Source organism: Protobothrops mucrosquamatus, unplaced genomic scaffold, assembly GCF_001527695.2.
Source record: "Protobothrops mucrosquamatus isolate PMUCROS unplaced genomic scaffold, P.Mucros_1.0 scaffold319, whole genome shotgun sequence".
NCBI classification, from domain to species: Eukaryota; Metazoa; Chordata; class Lepidosauria; order Squamata; family Viperidae; genus Protobothrops; species Protobothrops mucrosquamatus.
In genome coordinates this window covers 642,398-655,509 of record NW_015386658.1, presented here as the reverse complement: position 1 = coordinate 655,509, position 13,112 = coordinate 642,398, and the positions used below count along the sequence as shown (strand labels likewise).

The window sequence follows — 13,112 nt, the reverse complement described above, 5'->3', positions numbered from 1 at the left end:
ACAAACGGCTAAAGTTAATTTCTCCACCCACTTTCTTTAAAGTAAATCAGCAGGCTAAGGAGACACACCCATCTGAAAACTAACATGATTAAAAATTAGATATAAAATGGGTGAATCACAAGTTCATTTGTTTACAAAATGGTGGAGTATACTACTACAAGCACACTAAATACACAATTTTGTGGGGAAAGGTTACAAACACACAGCTAACTTCATATAGATCCCATTAGACAACTGGATTTACAACAAGTTTGTTTAATAAGAAATGGGCAGAGCCAGCTTTTTCAGAATCAAAATGCAGAACAATGGAAAAAAGTTTTTGATGGTGTGTACCTTCACAAGTTGAGCCTCTACAGACAAATGCAACCAGATTAGATGTGCACTCCACCTTCACTATTTAGCTTTAAGGTTTGTTTTACCTCTTCAAAAACCATTGCCAGATTAAAACAACAGGAATATCCCTTTCTTTATTGCCAAAAGACTGTTTTGATTTTTCTTCCCTCTTCCATACCTAAAAACTGCGTAGAGAATGGAGTGGAAGATGGAGTGTAATGAATATTATTTACATTGTATTATTTGGGGAGGGGAGGCACAAAAAAGCCTGGTTGCTAAATATTCTGTTTTGATGACTCACGACTGTTTCCTAGAAATTGAGGGGAGGGAGGGGAGAAAAAAAAATCTTTAATCAGAGGACACCAGATACAAAGCAACATTTTACTTTTGTTGTGGTAAAAAAAATCACATTTTACAGATAAAATGTAAGAACCCTGAAATACTGACACATTCGCTTATCGTGCACAATGCTGAGGTTCTTTTAAGATTCACTTTAAAACTGCAATTAAAAAATGTACAAAAAAAAAAACCAAAAACCAAAACCCACAAAGCTTCTAAAAAAGGAACCTGCAGGCACTTCCTCATGTGGAATGTTTAAAAAGTTAGCCTACTAAAGAAAACAGTCGATTTCTTGTGAAGGTTTTGAAGAAATATGGATCAGTTCATTTTTATTTGGGAATTCAATAATATCCTTGGTGGTAATGCTGACTCCATGGCTTCTGACCCCAGAATTGCTGTAAAAGAACAAAGAGAACACAATGTTATATCAAATTTAAGTTTATGGTTTACTTATGAGTCTTATAAAAAGAAAGAATGAGGTATTTACAAACAAAAATTAGATTTTAATTAAAATTGAGAAGCACACTTACACCCTGCTGCCACTGGTTGTAGCCCTGAGATTGATTTTTGTAGCCACGATTGTTTCCCCTTCCTCTGAAATTCTACAGCAAAACAAAAATGGGTTAAACTGAGCTATCTGTTGAACACTAACCTGTCAATCCAATCAAGTTGTTTTAGTTGAGAAAAATAGGTTTTGTATTCCAGCTGGATATAAATTCTGTCTATTAAGAAAATGCTAAACTTATTACTAAAAGCATGTCCCCAATATACCCTAGTATATTTCTTATCAAGCACAAGAGCCATAAACCATTTAGAGAGAACCTAAAAGCTTTGTTCAGGTTAATAGCTGTGATTATACTATGTGATACCACACTAAATGCAAAAGAAATGTACTATTTTATAAAAAAAATATACTGAGTCAATCTACAAGTTAACAGTTTAGGAATAGATCCATTTAACTTAATAACCGTTATTTGAAAAAAATGTAGGGATTAGGAAACCAACTGATTGCACATTTGTATTAACACTAAATGTGATTTGTGCTCAACTATTCTATGGTTGCATTTGTTATGTTTATGTCTTTATAAACTTAACCATTTGGAGTCTTGCACACAAAGTAGCATTACAAATAATGATATCATTATTTATTAGTATATCATTCTTTGATTAGAGATAACTGGAATCAGATAACGCATGTAAGGAAAAAAACCTGATTCAAAGTAAAAGTAATTGAAACATAAAATTTTAGACATACTATTAGCAATAGGCTCATTCGAGTTTAGTTATCAGAGCTACATACTACTTTTAATTAAATGTAGATTACTGAAAGCAAATTATTTAAGAAAATAAGACCACATCTTCTTGGTTTTAACAACACATTACCTGGTTATAGTTCCCTCTGTTGGGCATTCCACCTCTGTTATAATTTCCTCTGTTTGAATAGCCTCCACCGCCACCTCCTCCTCTTACTGGGAAGACAGGACCACGAGGATATGGATAGCCTATGGCTCCACCACTGCCACCACCACCTCCACGCTGGGGCATATTGCCACCTCTCCTGTTATAGCCACCACGATTTCCAGGGACTGTGAAGGAAAAAAATGCTACTCATACTAGTCTGTTTTGTTGTTGTTGTTTTTTTAAAAAAAACCTATTACCCCAGAAAGGCATACACAACTACAAGCAACTACTATCCTTCATTGGTTAGTCTCTGCCCAACACTCAGCATGCCATATGGAAAAACTACAACATGAAAACTTTGCAGCTGGAATCCAAGACCTCAACTGGCAAACCTCTGCAGGACCCCAAATGGAGTTCCTTTAAGAATTGTTGTAATGAAAGGAAGTGACAAGTCCCAACTTTTTCAGCCACCACCTGTCACTTTCATATTAACCATGAATCAAGACAAACACTCTCTACAAAAGGGATACTCAACAGCTGTATAGCAGTCGTTATCCTACTTTACAAATACTAATACTGCCTTCTGTCTGAGCCTGAGAACTTTCTGGAAGTAGATATAGGTAGCTGTAAACCCTTCATAGCTTTTCTCTTCTTTAGGATCAGGCATTTTAAGATGATTCCTACAATATACGGAACATAGAAGGACAAATTGCACTACTGTCTACCTCCTCCTCTGAAGTTGCCACGCATGTTAAATCCACCACGTCCTCTCTGTCCACCTCTGTTAAATTGGTTTTTACCACTCTTTTTATTACTTTTCTTTGAACCAGTATTCTGCTTTTTTTCTGGAGGAAGGGCCTTCTTGCTTTCTTCTTTGTACTGCTCCAGAAGTTTTTGGGCTTCATCTTTTTGCAACTCTACGTAGATTATTTCATCAAAACATTCTGACACCTCTGGCAGAGTAAAATTTCCTATAAGACAGAGAGCCCTCAATATTCAGTATTTATTTCTGAAACCATCAGAACAAGCCAAAGTTCCCCTCCTATATAAAAGGAATATAAGACAGGTAATCTTCACTCAAGATGCTAAAAGCAAGGTTCTTGAACGCTTGACAGATTCTCCCTATAAGGTTGAACTGGGAATACACGTCCACTAAACATGTTCAGCTTCGTTTTCTAGGGCACTTTAATGCCAAGACAGCTTTGTGCATCTGCATGAAGCATATCATGACTGAATAGTGTTAAGGACTGCAGCAGAGGGAACACAATATAGTGTTGTCTTAACAAAGTTACAGAAGTCTTCCAGTTTTTTTTAAAGAGGCATTAATTGTTTAAGGCAAAGAAATTTTGAATCTTTATAGATTTTACATTACTCCTTTAAACAGATACTCAACATCCTAGAACACAGTATAGATTATGTTCCATGCCTTTCATTTTGAGCACTGCATGCTCTGGAAGATCTTTTCCCTCCACCTCTGCCTTCTTTTGTGTTCTTTGCTTGTAGTCTTCATCTTTTGGGCAAACAACAACTGCTTTGCGCTGGAAGCCTGCAAACAGGCACATTTTTCTCCTCTGCGCAGCTGCAGACACATTTGTCTGAAAAAAATGCAGTAACTTACTACACGTAGCTGTCATTGTTAGAGCGAAGTTAAATTAGTGTGCTTAGATTTCACCTCCACATGTATAACGCAATGAAGTTTACAAGTAGAAGGAAGTTATGTACGTTAGGCCTAGACCCTAGGGTAACCATTTTCCCCGATTTTAACTGTACTTTGAGCACAATTGCTGTAATTTCAACTTTATGCCTCAAACACTTATTTCCCACTGAAGTTTAGACTCTATGCCCCTTAAACTGCAGCTTAATTGCCTTAGTAACATAAAGAATTCTCGCCCCCATACCTGATCCAGAATAAAGTTCCGTTTCTTACGAGCAGCAATCTCAATAAATTTGCCAAGACACTGAGGTGCTCTTTGAAGCAATGTGTTAAGTTTTCCAGTGTCAGCCATTTGCCGCTTAAAACCTGCAACCTATAAAAATCAAAGTAGCATATATTATCATTACTGTTTTAAGCTTAATAAATTAAAATTTCTAAAATAAAGCCACTCTATCCTTTCACACACCAAATCTTAAGAATTAAACATGCTATCCCAATTTATTTTCAAAGTGTCAACTTGATTAGCCAGTTGCAAGATCTTGCAAAATCAGAAATACTGATTATTGGAATGTCAAAGAAATATCAAAAAGAACTGCTTCATGTGAACAGCCAGGATAGTTTTAATATTACCTGTCAATCGAGAATCTGAAACACATTAACAGCCACATTTCCAAATATGGTGATCAATTTAATGAATTCCCAACTCACTTGAACTGTCCCTGGCCCTTTCCATAATGTCACATCCTCAATGGAAAGCACACTACAACTGATAGACTAGTCAATTGAATGACCTGTAACTCCACTGCCAATTTACAATTTAAAGTTGCTATATTTAAAAATTGTGCAATAAATTACTACAGTAACACCTTACCATCATTTTGTCCATAATAGTATTTGTTCCAAGGATGTTGTACTTTCCAGGATTCTCTGCCGAATGTTTGGTGACCCATGTAGTCTTCCCAGCCCCAGGCAAACCAATCATCATGACCACCTAATGAAAATTTAGTCATGATTTTAATTATAAGGCCTCAAAATAAAACACTTCATTATCTACCAAGTGTTTGACTTGTACTATAAGCTTTCAGCATTGCAGGACACAGTAGGTAGCATAAAAAACAATCCTTTCTGAAAACATTAAGCTTTTATATTAATTCAAAAATGGGCTATTACTTACTTCACAATCTTTCTTATGTTCTGGTCCTTTGGGTCCTCTAACTCTATCTTCCAGATTAACATTTTGGATGAATGTATACCCCTCTGGTATGGGAAAATAAGGCTCATCCTTCTGGCCAAAGTTGAATTCCACTGCACAGTTATGGCAGAGGACATGTGGGAAAATGGGCCGTTCAGAAAGAACTTCTTTAGGGATCTTGAAAGCAATTCCAAGGTCCTGCCCATTCTTTGAGTAAGAGAACTCCACCTCATCACCATCAAAATTCTGCCACAACAAAAAATATTTTATTAACATAATGGCAATTCCTCAGTAGTTTAAGATATCAGAAAGAAACCCTAAATCTAAACAGATTACTAGTTAAGATTTAACAGTAATTTTTAGAGTGAAAGTCAAGCTAAGCTGTAACAAAACTAGAGAAACAATGAGTCCAAGAAATGTTCTGATCTAATTAGGAGGGTTTTAGTTCACTTTAGACAATGCTAAACCTCCTCCCTGATTATCCTGTTTCAAAGAGGTTCAGTGCTATTAAGTAACTCTCCAAAAAGGAGTTAAGACATGAGGTTCCAGATGAAATATATTATTTTAATATTTATCTCTTGAACATCTCAAATAACTCCCAGTTCAGAGGATTTATTTTTGGAAACAGTCTCTGGAATGACATGGTACAGGAGAAAATTCAGCAGTCTTAAAGGGAACATTCCCAAATTTTCCAGAAAATTCTCATTACTGCAATAAAGTTACCAAGTTAGTTGTTTAATTATTAAAAATTACACAAACACACAACAGCAAATATGGAATATTTACAACCCAAATAAGATAATAAAGACTTACAGCAAAGCATCCAATCACATCATTTTCATCAAATTTCTCACCAAAATCTTCAATCTCACAATTGCAGGTTTTTATCCCTTTTAAGGAGTATCCATAAGAGAATTCCTCCTCACCTAATAAATGTGAACAATTACAGATGAGGCTTTCAAACTGTAGAAAACACAAAAACTTAACTACTAATGGCACAAGGCAAATTATATATTGGAGAAAAAAAGCTGTAGTTTTTTGGAGGGGAGGGATGTTAAAATGCCTATGCCTATGGAACAAATTTCATTGTTTCTTATCCAATGAGATTCTATCATTCTATGCCAACCTCTGAAAAATTATTCAGACAAGTAAACCCATTATCGTAAATGGGGTCAAGCAGGTAAGAGAGCAGAACTAAACTTAACAAAAATGAGTGTTTCTAAAAGTTATTTATTACTCTTTCTTTGACATGAGAAATAATTTCTTCCAGTATTATCCTACATAGAGGAAGAAGCTACACTTATTCCAATACAGCAGAATTTCCAAAAGTAAAAACAAGTTTTTAAAACTTTTTTTGTAACATGTATTGATTTTTACATTTTAATCACTATATTGTGTGCCTTGGACGCTTAACACAAAACTCTTCATTTTGACTTATTGTGAATACAAAATTCAGTTTCAGAAGCAAACCATATCCAGGAATGTTTCAACTTTGTTAAGAACACCAATGCAACTAAAACAATTCAAGACAAATGTTTTGTATACCCTAACACATATATAAAATATAAATCACAAAGAAGCTGTTTTATCTTCCCATTAAGAGAACCAAAGGATAAAATGTTTAGCTAAGAATGGGAGAGGGGGAAGAGGGACAAGATATACCTAACTGGCCTACTGTTATATGTACACTTAATTACATTTTATTTATATATATATATAACAAATTTAGCTAATTCCAAACAGGCTATAATTAACCAAAACAATTTTTTTCCTCTCTCATCTCAGAATGGCAGAAAAAAACATCTTACCAAGCAGCATCCCACTTGTGTTGAGTGACCAGCCAACTCTTACTTCATGTATGTCAATGTCTTTTGTATACAGATGCTTAACAGGAATTTTTTCAGTTACCTATCCCACAGAAAATAGTAGAATTTAGTTTTGACAATAAAAGTAGGCTAAAAATATATTACAAAACCAGGAATTTCTCTTCAGAATTTCTGCCAGACACACCCATCTTTCCTTGCCACTTTTCATGCTATAATATGTATACGAACATGGACATTTTCTTGCTATTTTTGCAAACCTGAACCCAAAGACATATTTCCTCTTGTGTACAGATGATGCTATTTTGGTTACACAGAACTCTATATTTTATTTTAATAAACTGTTTACGATTATTATTATTCAATATCTACATTTTTCCCAAGAGCCAACAATTCTTTTCTGGTTAGCTTTTTCTTTAAAAGCAAAGGGAGCATTATTTTTTAATTAAACCTGGTACATATTCATATCTTCAGATACCAACAAAGTATCTTCTTTGCCTTTACAAGTTGTGTTTCAGCAAAAACACTTTCAACATCAATGAGTTGATAATACCACTATTAATTTCACTTACTTTCATCTCAAAACAGACTTTTCCTTTCGAAACTCCATAGGAGGCTCGTCCTCCAGCCCAAAGAAAGGCAAAACTTTCCATAGTTAATGAAGAAGCACTAAAGCGATCTCTTGAAATTTTAAAGTGTAGGTCACAGTTATCTGTCTCAAAAAAAGGGGGGAGGTGGGATATAGTTGAAATCTGTTGTAGTATGTTATAACATGAAAATGAAGAGCATCTTTTAAAAATGTGGTTCACATTATTTTGATTTAAAAACTTGTATGTATTTCTGAATTACCATGGGTGTATTTGTAAATGAATTCAGCCCAAACAAAAACAAAACAAAAAATTCCAAAACAAAGCAGTAAGATCAATGTGTAGTACTTAAATTGACTCTAGAATTAAAATTTTCTACATGCAGCTTAGGTATAAAGTGTGCTTATCATGCATTTAAACAAATGTGGATAGAAAACCTACCCATTACCTGATGACTGGATGACTTATAAAAATTTCCAAACTCTTTAACAATTCACAGAATGTCAACGTTCAAGTTGCCCTTATATCAATTATTTCATATCCTTTATTTACAAAGAAGTTACCTTTGATCAAGAGCTTTTAATGCTCCATGAATCAGATTTTGAGTTCTGAGAGTATCCTGGATCAATACTCAGATAACTATGCAAACAATTTCAATTAGGTTGCTGTAAGCACATAATTTGCTTTAGTCCCTTACCTAACTTGCTTACAGTTTCCTTCTGTGTGTTCACTAACATGTATCCACCATAGGATAGTGGACACAATACTAGTAGCAAAATAAATGCCAAAAGTTTGCCCAACCTTCATTTGGAGTATGCTTTGCTATGTCTAAAATAGCAGAAAATTCAAGATTGTTTTCAAGATAATTTAGGTGTCACGTTAAGCAATTTTCAATGGTGCTTTAAAAGCTTTTTAACAAAAAACACCGAAATAATTAAACTTCCCAAACTGATGTTAACCTAATACCATATTACAGATACAAGCCGTATGCAATAGCTAAAAAACTAGGTTTCAGAGATAACTTAGAATTTTTGATAACTTGGTTTTTACATTTTTACACTAATCTATTCATGTTGCATAAAATGAGAGTGTCCAATATCATTACAGTAAGCATCATATTAAGGGACTTCCCTATTTTCTTCCCGTGTGTCCAAAAATTTCTATATCATTTCCAACTTGTGAAGTACCTCTAGATATATAGATGGGTATGAAGAAAAATATTTTCCATCAATTTCAACTTCTTCTGGCAGATACTACTGCATTTCACTGAAAGCTGCATAATTTTATACTACAGTATTCAGAATTTTTTGCCTTTAACGACAAACCTAAAATTTAGACCCCTTAACAGGACATAATAAACTTATTCAGAACTAAATCTCCATGGATCTAGTCGCTCTCTATCCCAAAATCAAGCTCACAGTTCATTCAAAACTACAGTGAACATGCAAGTGATAGGCTCTTTTGAAAAAGAAAAGTTAATAGTTTCTTCTCCAATAGTCATGCTCCATGTATTAGGTATACTTTTTTTAAAAGAGCTTTAATATAATCACTCATCAGTTAAACCCTTCATGGGCAACACAGCATGACAAAACTGAACCAACCTGCAGCAAAGAAAAATCTGATTTACTGTAAACTTGATATAGACACATATTGGTTTTTATCAGTTTGCAATACTTTACCAATGCAGGCTTATGTGCCTCATTCCAGCATTTAATAATACTTTAATATTACAGCTCTGAAAGTGGTATCCACAATATAAAATTCCGCTAGCTTTTTGTGGAAGATGTTATTTTAAAAATTCATCAGTAATTAGTATGTTGCATCATATTGGCTTTGATGGGATTATTTATGTTACGGACTTCTCTATAACAATAACTAGAATATAAGCAGTTGATATTGTTAGTTCAAATGTTCATATCATAAAAGTATTCAGAATGACTCCAGTAAGATTTTCCAAGTAAAGCTCCAAAATGTACCCATTTTTGTGTATTACAACCACAATCCTACAACCATGTACCAATGTACATGTACTATGTACTAGCTCAAACTTCAGAATACAGGAGCTATGAAATATATATATTAGAGCTGTGTAGCAACCTAGAGTTGAAGAGGAAATGGGAATTCAGAGACTAATATAGAGGCCTGCACATAGTTAATTTTAAAAGATAAAGTTAGGCTTAGGTACAAAATACACTCAATCTATACCTGTGTATGTTGTACCACTTTATTTGGCTTTTCATCATTAGCATATTTCTAAACAATCTTGATAAATTACAATAGTGACGGATATTGAACAATCAATTCAAATAAAAGCAGAAATTGTACCTCAGGTGCGGTATTAAGCATAAGTAGATCCTCAAAGTCTTACCCAAGAAGTACCTTTTAAGAGACCAGTGCACTTTTTTTACTTACAAGTATCAAGACAAACCACTGTGTCATCAAAGTGTTCATCCTCTTCTTCAACAGGTGGCTGTGGTGATTTGGCCCTGATCAATTAAAAAAGGAACTTGAATTCAACTATCGGAAAACATTTAAGTATTTCATTAAAAAAATTAAATACCACTTATTACCTGCTATATTTGTTTTCTTCAATATACTCAAAATAGCCTCGTCCGTGGTCTTCCCGTGGTCTTTTCACTCCCCTTTTTTTCTCACCAGGTTTTTGTTCAGGTTTAGTTTCTCCTTGGAATTTTTAGAGGAAAAAATAAAGTACATTAGAAACAACATAGTAAAATGAAAAGGGACAAAAACCCTGCTCTGGAAACGATACGCCCTGCAGCTGACTAACCAACAACCCATCGCTATATTCATCCACCGCTTTCCATTTTATTTCCAGAAGTAGCCGGCCATTTCGCGGCTTCAGGCATTATTTCCGCTCACTGAATTTGAAGACGGCTCCAAAGAGACTCGTAACCCTCACCCAAAGAAACAAGCCGCCGCGAGAGGCCTACATCGGAAGAAATGGATTCGCCCGCCTCCATCGTAGTTCGCGTTTGAACTCGAGTCCTCAGCGCCTCACGAGCGGATGTGACGTAAAAGCGCACAAACGCTCCCCCGCGCGTTCCACAGCGCGCCCCAGCGGCTCCTCTGCGCCGCCCTTCCCCCGCGCCCCTTCCTCATTGCTCTCGCGAAATGGCGCAAGCGCCCCTCCCCCTCCGAAACACGCGGCGCGCGAGGCCTGGAAATCCCCGAAGGACGAGTTGCCGCGGCCGCCGAAAAAAAAAGAAGATGGCGGCGCGCCCCGACCCCGTGAAGAAGCTACCAACTGCCTCCGCCCATCTGGGCTCCGCGAAATACTCACCCGCAGGGCGAGCGGGCCCTCCAGGCTTTTGCTGCTGCTGCTGCGGCTGCGGCTGCTGGGTGGGCGAAAGCTGCTTGGCGCCGGGCTGACTCGAGGACGCAGGAGTCGAAGCCGAAGCCGAGGCCTCGGGAGCGACGGCGCCCTTGCCAGACAATTCTTTCGTCACGGCGCCATGGCCGTTGGCGTTCCCGCTGCTGCTAGTGGTGGACGCGGCGGCGACGACGTCGGCGGCGGCGACGTCTTCCTCCTCATCTTCCCCCTCCTGGAAGCCTTGATCGTCGCCGTTCTCGTCGTCTTCTAGCTCGTCCGCCGCCTCTTCTTCACCAGCGGCCACCCCCTCGCCGTTCTCTTCGCCCAGCTCCATGCCTTCTTCCTCCTCCTCCTCTCCCTGGCCGCCGAACTCCGCCTCCTCGTCGTCGTCGCAGGCCGCGGCCTGGTCGGGGCCTCCGCCTCCCGAAGCCATCAGCAATTCCTCCTGGGCACCTCCGCTGCCCGGAGCGGCTTCCCCCAACTCCTCGATGTTGCCATTGCCGGGCTCGGTGCTGGCTAAGCCCCCTCCACCGGCCTCCTCCTGGTCGAGCGCGGCTTGGAGCCGTTCCATGAGATCGGCCTTGAGGCCCTTGTCGGAGAGGCGCCGCTTCTTCAGCTCCTCCTTGAGCTCAGACACCTTCAACTTTTTCACGTTCACCGGCGAGCAGCTCATGGCGGCAGCGGCGACGGCAGGGACTCGATGCGGTCAGGGCGTAGACGGCTGGCTCGTATGGCTGCGGCAGCTGCAGAAAGAGATCCGCCTGGCGCCAAATCCTTTCACCGAGGCTCGCGAGGCAGGAACGAGGAGCGCGACTCACGGGCTCGAGCACGTAACGCTACGCTTACCCCGCCCCCGCCGCGCGCCTCATATCTAGCCTCGCCCTCCTTGGCTACTACCTTCGCTCTCCTCTCTGGCGGAATTCTGCTGCAAACCTTGGGCGAAGCAAAAAAAAATCAAAACTGTTCCCTGAATTACGGGCCAATGTTCTATATTACGGGATAATCAGACTCATTTGATGCTGGGCCCTGTACCTTCACTCAAAAAACATACTTGACTGAATTAGATACAAAATAGTGCTTATGTTTTTTTCTAGCAAATTGTAGGTTTTAGGTTATTTTTGGCACAGGCTGCACATTTTACAAGAAAGTTATCATTTATGACTACATTAAAAAGTATGTAGACAGAAAATGGAAATATAATGTGATCAAGGATTGCATTGGTTGCTATGTAGTGTAATGACTCTTAGAAGCTGTGCACGTGCACATACACTAAAAGGGAAAAGCACCCTGAATTCCACCTTTGTCCAAAGCATCTTATTAAAAATTGTTCAATTTCCACTATCTCAGACCTTCAATTCAATGATATTTGAATGCCCTCAACTATGGAACAGTAGCAGTTAAGATGGCTACACTGGTATCTTTGAAGATTTGCAGATTCCAAAGATTGTCCATCACTGCCCAAGGATACCAAATTAGAATACCTTACATCTCTGCATATTTTATCTCCTTCTATGCTTTTATTTTAAATAATGCACTTTGAATTCATATTCTATTGCAGTGGTGGCGAACCTATGGCACGAGTGCCAGAGGCGGCACTCAGAGAGCCCTCTCTGTGGGCACGTGCGCCATCGCCCCAGTCCTAGGCCTTCAGCTGGGTTTTATAAAACCTTTTCGCTTTAGGCCTCCGCCGCCATGTGCAAAAAAAAAAAAAAGGTTCAATCAGTCAACTTCAACTTCTCGCAGGGAAAAAAAAAGATCTTGCAAAGTTGAGATTGATTGAACATTTTAGTACCACCCAGTCTGCCATTACCACCGCAGCCATGCTCACCCAATGGACCACGCCCACCCAATGAGCCACACCCACCTGGCACTTGACAGTGCATAAGTGGGTTTTGGGTTGCAGTTTGGGCACTGAGTCTTTAAAAGGTTTGCCATCTCTGTTCTATTGTCTTGTATATCATTCAGTTATTCAGCATAATCTTTTAATTCTGTAATCTTTAATTCCTCTCTGCATTTGTTGGGTTTTATAGAGCAGCAGGTTTTGAACATTCTTTAAGTAACAAAAGTCAAAGAATAAAACTTTAAATAATATATTACACAAATTGAGGCAGCCAATCTCAAACATAAGGCCTACATAGTATAGGCAAGAACGATTCACTAGTAGGATACTCTTCTTTAATGGGATATGAGCTAGTTATCAGCTTTTTCATGTGATATTAATATTTCAACATACCTCTCACATATTACAGGTTCCTAGTGTGCTGAATATGTGGATGAGAGGTGACAATTACATGCTTTTTATTTGCCTTACAAATTAGACAATAAATTTAAGTGCACTACTGCTGTTTAGAAACCAATTTACATAAAATAACAAACTGTTCATTTCTATCATTTATGGCAAACATTTCATTTTCAAATATTGCCCAGTCTTATTTTTAGATAATATACAAGA

The 13,112-nt window shown here is 38.1% G+C and overlaps 1 protein-coding gene across 1 annotated transcript; it reads right to left on the bottom strand.

Annotated features, from left to right (window-relative positions):
• Nucleotides 1-238: 238 nt before the first annotated feature.
• HNRNPU (heterogeneous nuclear ribonucleoprotein U) lies at nt 239-11,404 on the bottom strand. Its single transcript, XM_015815149.1, has 14 exons — nt 10,631-11,404; nt 9,900-10,011; nt 9,742-9,815; nt 7,315-7,454; nt 6,728-6,827; nt 5,733-5,845; nt 4,902-5,165; nt 4,599-4,718; nt 3,972-4,100; nt 3,500-3,668; nt 2,799-3,044; nt 2,056-2,258; nt 1,203-1,274; nt 239-1,067 (listed from the first exon to the last, which is right to left on the bottom strand). The coding sequence occupies exons 1-14, from the start codon at nt 11,331-11,333 to the stop codon at nt 1,014-1,016; spliced, it is 2,499 nt and encodes an 832-aa protein (XP_015670635.1). The 5' UTR covers nt 11,334-11,404; the 3' UTR covers nt 239-1,013.
• Between the last annotated feature and the right edge of the window lie 1,708 nt (nt 11,405-13,112).